This window comes from Parasteatoda tepidariorum, chromosome 3, assembly GCF_043381705.1.
Source record: "Parasteatoda tepidariorum isolate YZ-2023 chromosome 3, CAS_Ptep_4.0, whole genome shotgun sequence".
In the NCBI taxonomy this organism is placed as follows: Eukaryota; Metazoa; Arthropoda; class Arachnida; order Araneae; family Theridiidae; genus Parasteatoda; species Parasteatoda tepidariorum.
The window spans coordinates 101,821,043-101,840,679 of record NC_092206.1 but is presented as its reverse complement, the minus strand read 5'-3'; the positions used below and the strand labels follow the sequence as shown (position 1 = coordinate 101,840,679).

The window sequence follows — 19,637 nt, the reverse complement described above, 5'->3', positions numbered from 1 at the left end:
TAAACATTTCAATATTTCTTATTATTTTACTATTTTATTTTCATTATCTTAAACATTTTTATTAAAGTTTTTTACCTCATACAATTTTAATTATTTTTTAATAATGACTAAACTTATTTATTTGTAAAAAATGATATTAATTATTGATTTTTTTTAAAAAAAAGTTTATTATCGGTCGATATTTTTGGCCGAATATTCGGTATTCAGCTATTGAGCCAAATCACTATTCGTTACATCCATATCCTCAAAACACGCATATTTTTAGTGACTGGGAAGTTTATAGTGTGAACGAAATGAAAACTAGAGTGAACTCAAAGGAATGAGTTACCCAATCCACTCATGCAATTTTCATGAAATATATATCAAAATTTTATGGCAATATGATTTATTTTAGTGTAATTTTGCAACTAATAGTGATATAAAAATCTTAATACTGCTTTTGTGCATGCACTCAAAATTGATTGTCCCAGAGCCATACTATAGTGGTTAAAGAGTTTCTGATGTGTTACTGCTGATCAGTGAACAGTAAGAATGATCCTATAACACTTATCTAGATTAAGCCGATCTGGTGTATATTATCACAGCATTTTAGAGTGGTGAATGCTTGAACAGTAAACCATCTTGACTTTGGTAACTAAAAACTAGACGTCGGTACTAATATGACAGTTATAACCAACAAGCACTCATTCTGGAAGTGTACCATGACTTATTAATGAGGGAAAGGTTAATAACAATAGTCATTTACTTGCCGACATAACCATTGCTTTGCAAAAAATATACTTCTGCCTGGATCTGGATTTTACTTTGACATGTAACTCTGGCATCAGTCAAATATTAGCAAACTATCATCTCCTCCGGATGATCCACTGATTGTCTGTTGTGTAATAACACCTTGCAGTATTTATTGTAGTATAAAAATACATAAGATTGAAGAATGTAATTGAAAGCCATCTTGCATAAAACCAAGAGAAGTATTTAATGACTAACATCGGTAGATTGGAGTATTTGTCCTCATTACAAGCCACAGTTTGGAATCTTAATAAGTGTTACATTGCAATATTGCTTGCTTTTAGACTATCCTGCAATGTTATGCATTAACAAAATGTACTATTTTTCAAAATTAAATATAAACGTTTAATATAGTATTTAAAAAATGAGCCTAATCTGGTTCAGTAATATTTTGGACAGTTACAGATAAAAAAATTCATTAGTAAAAATATACATTCTAAAATATATTTACGATAGCATTTTGCTAGAAAATAATTTTAAATTGAAAATTATAAGTTTATCATGTTTCAGTTATTTTTAATTTCTTTATGGGTGAAAGTTTAAATATTTATACCAATGTTGTCCAGTTACAAGAATAATTATTTTATTGATTGTTAGAGTGTTTAACATTTCTGATGGATATAATTAATGGGTATATATTTTAATTGCTTTCAAATCTGATAAAATATCATGAATTGAATTTTATGTTAAATTTCAGAGACTACTTATTAATTATACTACATAGGTGTGCAATTTTAGATAGATGCATAAGTTTTGAGAATTACATTTTGGAAAATGACTGTTAAAATTTTTATAAGGTTAATATTTTTTATCACATAAATAGTCCTGTTGTGAAATCTGTGCTTTCAGGAAAAAATTAACTAAAAATGTCATGGATTTAACTTTTTTCCACAAAAACTAACAATATAAACATACTCAGTTTCATTATTTAATAGGTTAAATTTCAATTTTTAAAAGAAAACTCCTAATTAACAAAGCTTATTATAGATTGTTTAACTCTTCCCTCGTTTTTTGAACTAAACAAAATTTTTATCTGGGTTATGGGCCTTAAAATAATGATTAGTTTTTTCCCAATGTTTGTTTTTTCATTGTCTTCTATGTACAGTGCACATAAAAGAAAAGAAAACAGCTTATACAACTTTTGATATGATTGGATTTTCGCGTATTAAATAAACAAAAAAATTAAGAAAAACTATTTTGAGCAAAATGGTATAAAAAATAAACAATAAAATAAACAAAAATAAACAAAATAAACAAAAAAATTAAGAAAAACTATTTTGAGCAAAATGGTATAAAAAATAAATAAGAAAAAAACAGCATAAAAAAACTAGTGGTATCCGTTCATCGAATTCTATCACAGATAAAATTCTGGAAGGGAAGTAATATGGCGTAACTACCACTATAAATGTTAACCCTTTGACGGTTATGAACGAGTTCAGCTCGCAATCGAATCTTGCTTCATAATGCGCTCAAACGAATTCCGCTCGGGAGCAAGATTTCGACCGTAATGGTTAGAGACGAGCACTACTCGTGTAGTGAAATTTTTCCCCAACGCACGTGACGAGTTGAGCTCATTCGCCATTATTATTCTGCATTGACTATGTTTAAAACGAATCCTACTCGCGAAGCGTAGTTAGTTTTACTGCCTCAGTACGTGTTCCATGAATTTCTTTTCATAATGAAGGAGGGATTTATTTTTTATCTTGTTCTTTTTAAGCATATTTTGGCGCGTTTTTTAGGGTGTTTGTAAAGTAAAATGGCTGAAAAGCAAAAGTTAGATAATTATGATGATGATTTTGATTGTGATATAGAAAGCTTATCAAGTTTTGAGTCTGATGAAGACTGTGTTCAGAGTATTTAGGTAATTACTGTATTTAAATGCTTCATGAAGTTTTACATTAGTTGTATTTATTTAGTCCTTTCAATTTAATATTTGTCTTATATTTATAATTAACTATTATTTATATAATTGATTATAATCATTTATAATTTACTATTAATAATTATCATTTATTATTTTAAAGTAAGTAAAAACTGTTATTTATGTACTACAACTGCTATAAGAAATTTTTAAAAGGCGTGAGGCGAGCTATCTATGGCATCGTCAGATATGCCAACTTGCTCCGCTTTTTAAAATAGTATTTCCTAGTGATAACGAAATTCAAGTTACTTTCAGTTTAGTATTTTTCCTTTTTGAGTAATTTTTTCACCACTAAATATCAAAAATTATAAGTATCATATAAAATGCAACGTTAAAGCAACAATCTACTGGTTACTCTATTAAAAAGTAGACGTAACTGTCCTTCTCCAACGAATTTTACTACATAATTTGCTACCACTTTATTATAACAATTCCAGAAAGCGGAACTGTTGGCATTGCCAGAGAAGGGTGAAATTTTCAGAAGAACGGCGGGGGGAAACAGCTGCCAATTTCGACTACTTTTTGCTCATAATACTGTGTGAATTAATGAAACGAAAACTGCTCATTTCTCTAACCGTCAAAGGGTTAAATACCAATTCACTAGAAGACACGTTAACTTGATTCCATCATGATGTACCTTTTGATAAATGAAGGTTGACATAGTCAATCCCCTCACATACCTCTTTTTTTCTGACCCTCGAAAGACAGAGTAGCCGCAATCTAGGAATTGTGGTCCTAATAGTTTGTTCAGGAGAGCGGTCAAAATTTGGCCTACTTGATGCTAATTTTACTTTTCACCTGATCAAACTATTGGGACCATATTTCACGAATTGCAGCTATCCTCTATATTTTAAGGGTCAGAAATTCAGATCCATTGTAAAAAAGGTAAGTTTATTCAGAGAAAGTATGTTTTTTCTGTCTATTTCGTAGCTTAAAATGCCGTCTGCCCTAATTAATTTGCATATTTCAGGTCACCGAAAATCCGATCATTAGATCAAAAGGGTGTTTAGTTTATTTACTTGAGCACTGTACTTTAATTAGTTTCATTTCAAATAGTATTAACATCTTTAAAAAGTTAAGTATGAAATTTATGTTAATTTTTATTCAATATATATCTTTTTTTAATTGTGATGAATGAGTGTTTTTTAAAAGTGTATGTAAACATCGAAAAGCTAATAATCTATCTGCCTTTTTTCTTTTGTATTTTACATCAAAAATTGTTTCCTGGTGACCTTTGAAAAAAAACTCAGAGAATTATAAATCCATTTTATCTGAAACCCTCTTTCATAAATTTGTTTAATTTCCATAGGCAGTGCACCAAACACAACGCAAGACACAATAGTGAAGAGTCCGAGCTGCTCCTCATTGAACCTCGGTGGGAATTACTCAAATTCCAGTCAAAGTAATTCTCATAACATTAGTGATATATCTGGGAATTCCACAAGCTCTGCAGACCTACAACACAGGGTATTGTATTAAATATCTATTAATAATCTATCCAGGGTCGGATTTAAGCTTGGTGGGGCCCTAAGCTACTGAAAATGATGGGGCCCTTTTGAGTTCAATTGCATTTCTATACACCTAAATTAAACTGTCACTATTTTTTATTGTTGAGTTTTAACATTATATTATTAAAAAATTCGATAATGTTACTTTATTGTTCAATATATTAATTGTGATGAGACTATTACGTAGAACCTTTCTTTTATTGCACATATTTTTTGAACGAGGGGAAAAAGTTACAAAAGAAACATATTTTAAGCACAGAGTAAAAATTTGGAGAGCTGGGCCACTACATATTTAACAAGAGTTTTTTTTTTTTTTTTAATTCATTTTGATTATATTTTATTTGCAATTTTTAATGATTTTTTCGCGAATTTTTTTCTCAATTTTATTTTCTTTATGTTACAAAATCTATAAGACTTAGAAACATGAAATTTTGAATTTGCGTAGAAAATATGCAGAGAGTTAGAAAGAAAACAAGAAAATACTATTTGATTATTAGTTTTATTTTTTTTATAACCGCCTTTGAACAACCGACTCAATTTTGTGTTTACGCCCTATCAACCAGGCTATCCCAACCAGATTTATTAGTTTATTTTATAACAGTCATTGCACAGCCGACCCAATTTCGAGTTTACGACTACTAATATTCAACACCGTAGCCTTGTCATTCCCAATCCAGAAGGCAAGGGAACTGCTAGATTAGTACCCAGAGGTATTTATTTGTTATAAGAACTTGGAGGGCATTGTGACCGTGACAGATTTAACATGCACCAGTCACCATTTTATGCATGGGTATTCTTCTGCCGGCTGGATTCAAACTCCCATTCTCAAGAACACGAGTCCAACGCCCTATCAACCAGGCTATCCCGGCCAAATTTATTGGTTTATTTTATAACAGTCATTGCACAGCCGACTCAATTTTGAGTTTACGACTACTAATATTCAACTCCGTAGCCTTGTCATTTTGAACCCAATCCAACTGTCCCTGGAGCACGTGAGGGCCGTTATATTCATACTGTTTGTAAAAATAAAAAGAACATTTCGTAAGCTGATATTATTTAATTGATGTTTATATTGAAAATATTTCTTCATTATTTTTGCTTTCTTTTTAATTATTTTAAGTACATTTGTTAAATTTTAGTGCAAGAAAAAAAATTGTCATTATTTATGTAAATTTTTGGCTTATATTTTTAAGGATTTATTAAGGGGTCTATTAAATATCAGAGAGAATAAATGCCATACGTGTTTAAAGTATCAGCTCTGCTCTTGATGGTGTATACTGGCTAGGATGTGAAAGAGCAACTGTCACGGTCATCCCACCAAAACGAGCATTCAACATATCAATGGAACACGCTAAAGCTTTATATCAATTATCAATTAATTTTAGATAATTACAATTATAGAATAATTATCTTATTATAGAATGAAATGTTTTAAAAGACAAATATCTGTTAATGTTTAACATTTAATCAACGAAAAAACAGAACCAATATTGAAATCTAACGAATTTATTATTTTTAATTACTGATAAAGTTTGTGAAAAAAAAAAAAATTAAAGCCTGATAGATTTCAGAATTTTAGAAACACCTTCTAGTTATACTATTCAATCAAATAGGTTTCGATGTCTTTCATCCCGGTCTCATTAGTGATTCAGCATATTTCGATATCATTTTTGTTTCGTTCTTACTTAATATTAATTTGTTTGCGACAGTTAATTTGTATACCTCTTTTACTACATTTTCGAGGAGTTTAAAAATATAATATTGAGGATTTTAACTGAAATGAAATTTGCTTTTTTTGTATGCCTCTTTTATTACGTCATCATTACACCCACACGCAACTGTCTACTCTAAATAATGCTATATAGAATGAGATAGCAAAACAAACGTGTGTAGTTATTTAAATTCTTATTCAAAAGTATTAGTTAATTTTTTTTAACTGACAATTTCTGTCCTTTTTTAGATATTTTAAAGTGCTGTTCAAAACTGCTGCATATCACATGAAAGCATTAAATATATCATTTGTACAATTTTAAAGTAAAATAAAAGGGAATTCTTATCCTTAGAAACAGATATTAAATAGTCTGATGATCGAATGATGGGGCAAAAAAAAACTTTTTTACCTTTAAAACTAAAAATTTTTTATTTATAAATAATTTATTAATACTTAAATTGCTTGAAAGATGATATGTACCCTACTAGTGACAACGAAGTTTTTTATTTTATTCAGTCATTTCTTTATATTTATTATGTCCGACAATGTAAAAATGAAAAAAAATGCATTTTCGGCTTCTGAGGGCCCCAGCTCCAAATAAAACTTTAAAAAAAGAGTGGGGAAAGTATGATCTGGGGGCCCTCGTCATCTCGGGGCCCCAAGCTACAGCTTATTTAGCTTATACGTAAATCCGGCCTTGAATCTATCTATTATTGAACTTGTATTAAATATCTATTATTAACATAGAACATCAGATAATCATTTTTGAAAAATATTGATATGTATCTTCTTTACTTTTAAAATAGTTATAAAATGTGAGAATTCCTATGTACTTGGATAAAAACCTATAATGTATTTTGCTATTCTACTCAATATGTGTTTATAATTACTTGAAACATCCCACTCCCTGAATTTGCAGAATTTTGCTTTTCTTTTGCCCCATTCCTAAAAAAACTTTCATTTTATTTTTTAGGATTATTAAATAGCATTAAGAAAAAAGAAACTTCATTAATATTAAATTTACTATAATAAAATCTTATAAAAAAGATTGGACTGTTCTTATTATATTTTTAAATTATTTAGTTTCATTTGAAATTGAGGAAGCACTTTAATTAAAGATATTTTAAAGATAAAATTAAAGATAAAGATTTATTAAAAAAATATTAATTTATGTTGAATTTAATTATTTCTTTAAATAGCAATTTTTATTGTAGTTTATTTTGTAATTAATGTTGTTTAACTTTGGAAAATATGCTTCTGAATACTACACAAACTTAGCGTGCCACCCTGAAACTGCTGTAGCCTGTTTAATTTATTGTGATTAACAATTTTGTACAAGATATGTTAAAATTAATTTTTTTGTTAGGCAGTCCTGATGAAGGTATTTGAATGCCTGACTAAACTATTCATCGTTATGTGAAGTGACCCTAAAATAAAATAGTATAGTCATTGTTGGGCAGAGAACAAATTTAATAGATCTTGTGTTTCCTCCTACTGAATAAAATGATTTTGATAAGGAACTACCAGGAAAATACTTTATACTAAATTTGTATTCTTCTTTTAAGGTAGAAAAAAAAATATTTAAGTATTATCAGCATTTTTATAGTTTAATGAATTGTTGTCGAAGGGAAATTGTTTTAATATTGAAGAGAATATTATTTTTCCTTTTCAAAACCTTTTAATTGAAATTACAATTATAATTTGTTTGCTTCAAAAATTTTTTAATATGGGATACTTTTTGTTGAATGTGTAAATATTATTTTCAGCTTAATCAGGCTTTCATGAAGAAAATCCCTCCCGGAGCTGAGGCCTCCAACATTCTGATAGGAGAAGTAGACTTCCTTGACCGTGCCATTATCGCTTTTGTCCGTCTCAATCAGGCCTGCAACTTGGGGGATCTGACCGAAGTACCTGTTCCTACTCGATTTTTATTCATACTTTTGGGTCCCTCTGGGAATTTAGGCCGCTACCATGAAATTGGTAGAGCAATGGCTACTCTCATGTCAGATGAGGTAAAAAAATCTTTTATTGAAAGTCACATATTTAATTGTATTTTAGTATGCTCATCTTAATGTTTATTTTTTAAGGTATTCCACGATGTTGCGTACAAAGCTAAGAGCCGGCAAGACTTGCTTGCTGGTGTCGATGAGTTCTTGGATGCAGTTACTGTGCTTCCTCCTGGCGCCTGGGACCCTAGTATACGAATCGAACCACCTCAGTCATTGCCATCTCAGGTGATGTATTCACTTAAAATATATTCTATTTTCAATTGATGCGCATTTATTTCATAAGAAACCTATTACACATCTATTCTTAGCTTTTTCAAAGAATCAAACAAATGTGTATCATTTGTAATAATCTAAGGTTTCCATGTTAAGCTGAATTTCAAGATTTTATATTAAGGTAAAAAGCAGCCTCGAAAAATTTGTTTTGTGCTATGATCATTTTCTCTCTTAGAATTCACCCTGGAATATTTTATTTCTTTCATCTCTTTTCCTTTCTTCTGTGAATTTATCTGAATTAAAATGGATGTTTTTCTTTCATTGACAGCATTGTGCACAGTTACTGAACTTGGTACTATAATACCTGTGTTAACTTATCAGTTCATAAATTTTTTTGTTTGATTTCTGGTCATGTTTGGGTTTTTTTCTTTTATTTATTTCTTAGAAGAAAAAAAAGATTTTTTTTAAAGGAAAAAAATCTTTGCCCAGGAAGAAAATATGTCTTTTAGTAACACAAAAGCTTAACTCTGTTAAAATCAAAACATTTTTTTTTAAATTCCTAATTTTTTTTTTCTTTTTGCAATTTATTGTTTATTATGCTGAACCCAATGAGCATTGCATATAATTTAAAAGATTAATGTTTTAGTTGTTGTATTAAATATAAAAAGATTGTGTTATTTCTGTGATTGTTTCAATCTTGTATATGTTATTATCATTAACTGTTGAATTTTAAGTATATTAAAATTACATTTTCACTTATTTATTATTTTTTTATTTATTTGATTTGTTTTTAGAAGAGTAGTAAAATAAAAAGAACAATGATCAAACTGAGATGATTGTTAGTTTTGCTAATTATCATTTGTCTAGAACTTCTTATTTCTTCTACAGTCTTCAATACTTTTGTTTTTTATCAGCTAAAATGATGACCTTTTAAAATAAACATTTTAGGAAGCTAGAAAAAAGACTGAAGTTCAAGAAATCAAAATTGATGAAGAAGAAGAAGAGGAAAAAGAGCGAGAAGAAAGTGGCTTAACACGCTCAGGACGGTAAGTTTATCAGAAAGTCTTTTTCTTTTCTTTAATTAAAATTAAAATTAAGTTTTTAGTGTCACATGTTTTGTGGTTTTCAATTTTCTGTAATATATTCATATAATCTCTTAAAGTCAGAAACTTGAGTGTATTTTAATTATTTTAACATGTCTAGTTAGGTAAAAAATTAGAACCGCAATTTTGCAGAGATATGCTGTGGCATTTATGATTTAAAACATTAAGTTTTGGTATCTGTGGCATATCTAATGATGCAGCCTATCTGGTATTTTTTTTTTTTAATTATATGACTTGAGCTAAAAAAATCTATTTTGTTGAATTGATTCTCCAAACTTTCATTGTTACTGTTAATCTTTTGGAGCTATCTATTTTCATAATTTACGATCAGTAATAATTTAAGGAATGCGGGTGAAAAACAGTTTACAAGAATGTAACAATGGATGGTTGACCTTATAAAACTAAGCACAGATGGTGCTAGAGGTTCAAATTTGCCTTAAGATGCTACTTCTGATTGTTTTCTGTGCATAAGCTTGGAAAAGCGCACCATTCCATATTATTATACTTATAGTGTTGACAATATTACGCTTTCTTTCAATTTAACTTTCAGTAAAACAAATAACAAATGTATTTAGCAGACCTTCCAAGCACACGATTATCCAAAAAATAACAACCGGAGATAATTTACAAAGTTATAATAAAATGTGGCAAACCTTGCACTTTATTTATGTTGGTATATTAATTTGCTTAAATTTGTTTTACATTTTATGCATACGTTTTTGACTCGTGTGTTAGAATTTATAAATTTAAAAAATCGCAATAATAAAACTTCATAGAATATCAAGCCTGTTCACACATCGCCTTGTAAGCATAACATAAGTGGAGGGATACGCCGGAAGTTTTCTAAATTTCATCCGGTTAAAGAAGTTCGTTATTGTTTATGTTCAATCAACTAACCACAGTGCAACAACCACTCTCCCTTTCAACCAAAGAAGCCGTTGACGAATTCCCCGCTCGCAATCACCCTGCAAATAGTCTCGCAGGGATTTATGTAAGTACGATTCCCTCTTTCTGCTGGTGCAGATGTGAAGAAAACAAAGGGGGAATATGCAAGTCATTCTCTAAAGCGAATTTTCAAAATAATTACAATAAAAAAATGTGATGAGATCTTGTTTGTTCTATATGGGACAATTTTGAGCCTTGTAAGATTATTATCATCAATTTATTATATTTTGATAACTTATTTTTATTATATTTATGTTCTTAACCACTTAGTTGACATAAAATTCGAGTATTTTAAATTGGTATTTAAGTTTTTCAAATTGGTATTTATTAACGTAATGCGTTGGCGATTGTGTTGCATTCGAATTGTAAGCAGTACAGTTTTGTGTACATTTGAAAAGTTATGATGAAAATTATCAAAATACGTAATTTCTGTTTTTAAGCAAGATAGCGTATATTAATTTATCTTAGATTTAATACTTATTTTAATGATTTTTAAATATTTAATCATTTATTTTGTGTATGACTTGTTATTTAAAACAGATGCATTAAATTCGTGATCGATCATGCAGTAAAATTTGTTAGCAATTAGCATATTTTCTATGTAAATCCTATCACCTATATTAAGTAGTTCCTAAATATTTAATTTAAGCAATTCCTGTTAAGACTATTTTAATTTTATTTCAATAGAATGTTGAAGTCGCTCATAACTTACTTTATCAATGTTTTGTTTACATTCCTATATGAAAGCGACTGGAATAAATGAAGAGTGACATAACTCATGACGAGAGTGGTGTTACTAGTGACCTAGTTGTGATGCCTGATGGCAGGTCATTCAACCTTTGGCCTATCAGTGATCAACACCTGTCCAGTGCTTCGGAATGTTCTATGATTGATATTTAAGGAGTTTCTTCAAAGTAATCTTGGCTACTGGTTGCTACTTCGTCTTTACCTTACTTAAAATTTTTAACGTTCGCTTCGGTGGTTTACCGAGATCCATGGGTTAAAAAGATGCCGGAGGGCAATTACGTTTTTAATAGAAAACCTCCAGTAGGCCAACTTATGTTTTTTAATTCATTGTTTTTTTTTAAAGTTAATATTTTAAGTTATTTTATCTTTTGGAGGTTCAAATTTAATAGAATATGGAGATAACATTATAACAATATTTGTAACATTAAGGACAGCAAAACTACATTATGTATTAATCTTCTGTCCAATACTGGTAATAAGATTTTAAAAAATTCACCTAGTATCATAAAGGTTAAGAGATTGTACTAAGGTAGATCTTAGCACATTAAATTACGTTTATAATTATCTGATGATTAAAAATTAAACCCTAATAGCTAAAAGGTTTTTAATTTAGTATACCATCATTTTACTAAATATTTTTAGAATATCACACGTTTAACGAAAGGCACAATAACAAATGCTATTGAAAATTTAAGTAAAATTAATTTTAAAGTTCACTATTAGTAGAGGTCTACACTTCATAGCATAGTTTTACTTAATCATTACGTTATCAAAACTGGCCAAGGGATAAGTACAAGTTTTACTGGGTATCTGGAATTGTCCGCATAACAAATAAATCTTTGCATTGTTATTGTTATTTGTAGTGTTGTAGCGCTAATTTTTTCCTGAGAAATATCTATTGCAAAGTATTTGTTACATGAAAATTATACGATTTTTATATTTTTTTGCACAAATGTTATGATTTCTGGACAGGTGCCCGGAACTGGTCAGGTGATAAATCCAAATTTTACCTTGTATCGGAAACCAGTTGAGTAACAAATTAATATTTTGCATCATACCTGGATCAGGCAATATATTAAGATTTGGTTACATCATTGGTCAGCGTCAAAAAAGGCCATTATATTGTAGGCCGTAGAAATATCTAATGCCTAATACGAAAAAATGAAATAAAAAGGTATCCCACTTTCAAAAAATGTTTCTAATAATTTGTTTAATGTTGATTTTGAAACTTAATCTTTCGGAATAACAATATGTTTATTCTTAATTTTATTATTATTAATAATGAAATTCATATTACTGATAGAATTAATAATAATGATAAGAATAATAATTATAAAATTACTCATAATGATAAATAAATTCAATTCCTTTATTCCGGATTTTTAAATTTTTCCCTGACTATATTTTTATAAAGATTACACGTTTAAAATTTTTAGGAATAGTTTGAAATTTTTCCTCTATATTCGATTTCAAGGTTTGCTATGTGCGCAACATGGTAAACATTCAGCATGGTTTAGATGATTTAGGTTGGGCATCTCAAAATCACCCCACCCAGGTAACCAAAGTGTTCCCGTGGTAACTCTCTGGCACAGAAATGATTTTTTTTGTTGTTAGTTTTCATTATCATTTAGAATAAAATTTTACAGTTTCACTTAACACCTTAAAGAAGAATTGTGCACACATGTATGTATTATGTACATANCATTGATTACGCGTTTAAAATTTTTAGGGATAGTTTGAAATTTTTCCTCTACATTCGATTTCAAGGTTTGCTATGTGCACAACATGGTAAACATTCAGCATGGTTTAGTTGATTTAGGTTGGGCATCTCAAAATCACCCCACCCAGGTAACCAAAGTGTTCACATGGTAACTCTCTGGCACAGAAATGATTTTTTTTGTTGTTAGTTTTCATTATCATTTAGAATAAAATTTTACAGTTTCACTTAACACCTTAAAGAAGAATTGTGCACACATGTATGTATTATGTACATATATATATATATATACATGCTGTGAAACCTCGGTTAAGCTGACATCTTGGGACTGAAGAAATTGTCCGTTTACGGGAAGGGTACCCTTATAAAGAAGTTTAACACCGTAAATTTTATTAGAATATTTTCAAGGATATAGAAATAATTAAATAAACTACTATAACTATCTACAAGGATATTTATTTAATTTTTAAACAATGTTTTCTTCTATGCAAAAAGAATATATGATAATTTTTTATATAAATACATAATTTTAGATGTAATTACAGATAAATGAATGTAATTTTCCTATTAACACATTCAAGTTTGTCATATGATACCAAATAGGAGCTTCTCGCCCTCAGTTGGTTTCAATTATTAGGTCCTAACATCTCCTAACACCTACCCATCACTTGATGGGATATGTGGTTAATACCTCCTTGAAAGTAAACCTCCCACGATGCACAGAAAAAAAAGCAATGCATACCTGTAAGGCATGAGGACCTATGGAGTTGATTAAAGACAGTTGATATCTATCAAGTGTCTGAATAAATGTTTCATTTATATAAACAACTCAAAGATTATATTTCTGTTCACTTTGTTTAACCCCAGCTTTGTTAAATACAGTCTTCAAATTGCTAATAAAATGAAGGAAATTTTCAGTGTGGAAGAAACATTTAAGACGTTGTTTCAAATTGAGGGATCTCATAACTTGTGCCGTCCTGATGCCGCTGTCCAAATAATTTCACAAAAGCAGTATCATTTTCTCTCATTTCTTTGCAAAAATAAGGCAAGTTGACAGGAGAGAGATTGATTCTTTAGTAGCGAAATAGCTTTAAAAATATTTTTAGTTATAGATAAGGAAAATATTTACATGCTTTAAAAATGGTGAAAAGTTGCCTAATTTTTTTTCTTGCAATTTAAAACAGAAATAGTTCTTTTCTTTTTTTTTTCAAATTTAGAAAAATTAGTGTCTGGTTTGAAGAGATAGAAAAAAACGTTTCAGGGCAAAAATGACTGTCTGCATCCAGTCATGGGATTCTCTGCTTTGCGGAGTAAATGATGATTGATGACTTCCTATGTGTGATCTCTTTTTTATTTGGTGATTATTGAAACCCAGCAATAAGGAATCATTAATTTATTTACAGTAACCATAGTACATCCTCGGTGCTCTCCTATTCACAGTTCAGTAATTTCCACTTGTAGCCACCTGCGGGAAAAACAAGAAACTGAAGAACAATTTTAGAGTGAAACATTTTTCATACGCCCAGGAAAAAATATTTTAATAATACTTCCTTTTATATATTTCCATGTTGTTAACAGTAAAAAAAAAACGTTAAGTACTTATGTTTTTTTTTTTTTTTAAAGTTATCGAATGTAACATTAAAAGTAGTTTCATAAACACACTATGAAAATTGCTCTAAAAACACTTTCAAAGTTGTTTTAAAAATTTATAGAATTTAAAAATACAGTCAAACCCCCTATAGTGAACACAGTTAATAGCGAACTCCTGGATATAATGAACTAAATGTCTGGGGTCCTGTGCCTTGCTATAAAGGTATAATGTTATTTTTTGTAGACATAGTGAATCAAAAAAGTGAAGAAGTTGGATATTATGAACTTTTTTCTGTCTTCAACTGTTTTTCCCCCCATTTTTTAAAAAAATTAATTTTAAAATTTCTACTTCAAAATAAATGCATATACTGATTTTTAAAACCATCTATTCTGTGGAATATAATGATAAGCATTTTTTCTTGTTTGCTTCTTTTATCTCACTTTCCCATCCCTAAACAAAGGGCAACCCAGGCAGATGTTACACCTGTAAGGGGTCATTGGGGTCAATATCTCTTTTCTGTCAGAGGGAGTGCATTGAAATACATACTTATTCATTATTGGTCAAAGGGGTGGACACTGATCTGTGTTGATAATGCCCTCCTTTCAACTCCTTTATACTCTCAATTTAGGTAAAGAAGCCTGCAAATAAATTTCTCAAAGTTAACTATGGCGAGCAATAAACTTGAAATGTTCTCCATTGAAGATAAAATGGGCATAATCAGAAAAATTAAAAATGGATGTAATTAAGTCGATATTTGCAGGGATTGTAAATTATCCAAATCTACAGTTTGTAACATATGGAAAAATAGGCAATTAAAAATTTCTGCTTGCGAAAAAAAATTTAGATGGCAGAAAAAAGTTGAGAAAAGCAGATCACAAGGATGTGAAAGAAGCATTACTGAAGTGGTTCGATCAGCATTCAAAGAAGCCGTAATCTTCCAGTATCTGGACAAATGCTTCAAATCAAAACCGATGAATTTGCAAAGCGATTTGTTAAGACTACTTTTATGTGCTTCAGTGGCTGATTAGACAGGTTTAAAAAGCGGAATAACATAAATTCAGGAAAAATTATCGGAGAGTGGTTTCCATATCTGTGTGTGTGTGATGTTAAGGATTGGAAAAGAAATGTTTGGAATGATATCTCTCATAACTATGAAGAGAAAGAAATGTTCAACACTGATGAAGATGGATTATTTTATACTGACCAAACATTAAAAATAAAAAGTGTCCTAAAACGTGGTGGTAAACTTTCAAAAGTGCGACTCACCATTTTGGTATGTACTAATATTAATGGATTCAAGATGCGCAACCTTTTGATTGGCAAATCTTATCAACATTTCAGTTTCATATAAAGCCAATCTTAAAGCATGGATGACACCTAATCTATTTGAAAAAGAAATTCAAAAGTGGGATAAAGAAATATCAGCCCAAAAAAGAAAAATTTTGCTGTTGATTGATAACTGCACAGCACATTCAGGTGTTGAAAACCTGGAACGGATTAATCTTGTTTTCCGGCTACCAAGCGCAATATCTATAGTACAGCCCATAGATCAAGGTGGATTTTTGAAGGCTGTGAAAAATGAATTGATTGTTATGTTTCCCTTCTTGATGCCATACTAATGCACAAAAAATCTTTGCGACTGGCTACAGAAACCATTCGTAATTGTTTTCGCCGCGCTGGTTTGTCAGAAAGTGTAACTGAAAAAAATGATGATTTGCCTTTAGCGAAATGGATTGACGAACGCGGCATTGCAACATTTTCAGAATTTGATTTGGAGCTTTTTGAAATGTGCGATAATGATATCGTTACATCTGAAGATCTTGCAGACGAGGACATTTTTGAGGAAATAAGGTTAAAAAAAATGAAGATTACTCATCTGATACAGATGAAGAAATTGAAAAAAAAGGAAAGCAACCTCCCCACCATGATAGGGACCAAAGCAGTAATTAAAGTACTAAACAAGTTCTTGTGCACACAAAATATAGTGCTGAAAGTGATGAAAACATTTCGATTCTTCCACAGAAAGTATGTATAAACAAATTTTTCCTTGAATCAGCTTCTCATCAGCTAAAGATTACTAATTTTNAATTCTGTAAGAAAATAATTTTGCAGAACCATTATTGCTTCTGCAGAAATTTTCTGTTTCTGTCGAAATTATTTTTTTGTAAAACAGTTTCTGTTTCTGCAGAATCTTTTTTGAGAACTTTTGTTTTTGCCAAACACAAAAATTTTATTTCCCAAATAAGAAAATCTTTCTGCAAGAACTCAGTCCCTTTCTGCGACAATGTCGCTGTGTCGGCGTGTTTCTGCCACAGGGCTACATATTATTTTTCAGCCATTTTTGTATTTCATTTTATTTGTCATTAATTTAAATGTGTAATAAAAGGGAGGAGTTAGGAACCATTAGTTAAAATTGTTTGTGGAACGGATATAGGGAACCAAAATTCTGGTTCCTTGAAAGTTCACTATTACGGGGTTTGACTGTATTTTGTTACATTAGTTCGTAGGAGATGTATTCATTAATGTAAAACATTAAGCTGTCTGGCGAAAATTTTTGAGAAAAAGTTTTAAAACTTCTCCCATATACTAATGTTTAGGCGTAAATTGAAGCTGGCGATGGTGCCAACGGCCTATAATTAATAATTCACTTTCAACTTATTTAGGTATATCTATGGAAGTTTTAGAGTAAATACAAGTTTTGCTCACATTTATAGAAATTGTTTATCTATAAATAAGTCTGAGCAAAAAAAAATTTTTTTTATAGTTTTATTAAATAAGAGATGGAACAATATTGAATTGTAAGGTGTACAAATTTTTACACTCTTTTAGACTAATTTTCTATGTCAAATACCAAATTTGAGTGAAATTGATTGAATAATTTCTAAGTTATAAATTTTTTTTTCAGGTTTTAATTCTTAAAAACTATTTGACTAATTTTGTTCTATTTTTTCTATGGTGTTATTTAAAATTAGATAGCTTAAAATAGCATAAAAATTTGTATGCTATACAATTCAATTTGATTAAATATGCAGAATAGGAATCAATGTTTCAGGGACCCTAACTTTCAATTGCTCTATTGTTTAAACTATCCGAACCATATTTTTCCTGATTGCTGCTATCCCTCCCTTATTTTGATAGTGAGTCAAAAATTGCCAAAAAAAAAGTATATGTTCATTCAGAGAAGAAAAAAAAACACGTTTGAGTCTGGTTGTATAATTAATAACTTTAACTTAAATTCCTCCTAATTTGTCAATGTTTTAATGGTTTTTATTTCTGCTATTTTTTCATATACCCAAATATTTATAGGTTGACACATTAAGAGTTCTAAATTTATTTTGTTAACACTGAATCTGTAGTGCTTTTGACCTCTATTAAGGGATGACTTCTTAACCTAATACTATATTCTTAGCCTTATTAACTATTTCAGAAATAGAGATTGTACTATATCCATTTTGAAATTTATTATTTTTTGAGAAAAACTGATCTTTCTGAATGTTTCAGACTATTTGGTGGCCTTATTAATGATGTGAAACGCAAACTCCCCTGGTACCTGAGTGATTTTACAGATGCTTGTGCACTCCAGAGTGTTGCTTCCATATTCTTTTTGTATTTTGCTTGCCTAACGCCCATCATCACATTTGGTGGACTCCTGGGGGATGCTACGGAAGAGAGAATCGTAAGTTATTTCTTTGAGTGAATTTAAATGTAAAATATGGTATACTTTGTTACAAAAAACCTTTTACGTGCACTATTCCAGCTCATTCTTTTGCAAAATGACCTTTTCACTCTCGATTGAATGTTTTTAGGATTGCTTATCCATCTCATATTCATCAATTTTCAATACTTTTATGGCTGTAAATTTAATAGGATTATTTTAGTATTGAACTTCATATGAGGGGCTAAAAAAGAAAAAGATTGCTATATTCAGTTATATTAAGAAATAAGTTTCAGGACAGTCTTCCCTTTTTAAATCGTAAAAAAAAAAACATTCAAAAAAAATTTCTTCTTTTTTTTTGCAATTTTTTAACTTATTTTCCGCATATTCCAATTTAGAATCCACCTTTTCTTCTCATTAACAATAAAATTAGTAAGTTGAATTTAGGCTAAAAGTTATTAATAGACTGGGTAATAAGTCCGGAAACCTGGCAAAAAAAGTTAAGAGCAGTCACTGAACAAAGTCTTTTTAAGGGTCATTGGATAAGTAAGGCTAAATTGTGTGGAAAATAAGTTAAAAATCTTCAGGAAAAAAAAACACATTAATTAAAAATTGTTGCAGTAACCCAACTGGTTGCAGTAAAGGTCTTTAACCTCTATCAAACCCCGCATGAGAAGTTTAACGTTTTGCTTTCAGCAACTGGTGAACCAAAATAAGTGTTTATCTAAGCTCCTTCAGCGAAAGGTTAAAATAACACTTTTGACTTTTCCTAATTGAATTCACTAACATAATTCACCTAAATCAAAATAAATTGCTGTTAATTTCGTTATATTTGCTTATACCACAAAGGCATGGGACCTTCTTATCATAATACTTACTCTGGTCACTACAGCTTCTAAATTGTACGAAAACAAACGTAGTTAATTTGTAGCATTAAATAAGGAAGGTTATAAATATGTCATATTATAAGGGTTTCTTTAAATTATTTTAAAAAAATTATTTGTACTTTTTTTTCCATTTTTGTATAGGCTGCCATGGAGAGCCTCATGTCTGGCGCCATCTGTGGTATTCTCTATGGATTGTTTAGTGGTCAACCGTTGACCATCTTGGGAAGCACTGGTCCTGTTCTAGTCTTTGAAACAATATTATATGATTTTTGCAAGTATGCTATCCAGTTAACTTTTTCCCAAACATTGTATTCATTCCTTTTCCTACTGACATTAAATATTGTTTTAAAAATTACCTTATTATATATTAACTAATTTATTATTATTATAAAAAAAAAACTCTGTTGGTTATTCGATTCTTATTTTAGTTTAATGAAATATTTTTAGCTTATTTACTTCCTGGTATAAATCTTCCAATCCTGCATTTTCATGTATAAATGGAAAAAATGCTTTTTTTCTTTTAAGCCCACATAAAAAAAAACATATCTTTGTGAGTAGCTTTCAACTTCCTTCTTGTGACTACCTAGCCATCTTAATTTATTTGTTTACATACTTTGTTATCTCTTCTCAAACCTTTCAACATGCAATTAACATCATTCATTGGTAGTTCAACTTTGCTGAAAGCCAGAGTAATTTCTGAATTTTGTATGCTCTGTTTGTTTGCTGCTTTTTTTTTTTTTTTTTTGAGAAAAATGAGCTGTTAGAGGAAATATTGTTAAAAAAGTATTCTTTTCCCATTTTATTCTTTTTCAATTGTAGATTGTTGGTGTTTTATTTTAAA

The 19,637-nt window shown here is 29.7% G+C and overlaps 1 protein-coding gene across 2 annotated transcripts in view; it reads left to right on the top strand.

The window, feature by feature from the left end:
* The window catches only part of LOC107438862 (Na[+]-driven anion exchanger 1), a 142,108-nt gene that overhangs the window by 89,133 nt on the left and 33,338 nt on the right, over positions 1-19,637 (top strand). For both annotated transcript variants that reach the window (XM_043052758.2, XM_043052756.2), the window contains 6 exons: positions 4,020-4,177; positions 7,696-7,941; positions 8,017-8,163; positions 9,100-9,197; positions 17,756-17,930; positions 18,938-19,071. In XM_043052758.2, the coding sequence (XP_042908692.1) occupies positions 4,020-4,177; positions 7,696-7,941; positions 8,017-8,163; positions 9,100-9,197; positions 17,756-17,930; positions 18,938-19,071 (958 nt within the window). The remainder of the gene's footprint in view (positions 1-4,019; positions 4,178-7,695; positions 7,942-8,016; positions 8,164-9,099; positions 9,198-17,755; positions 17,931-18,937; positions 19,072-19,637) is intronic.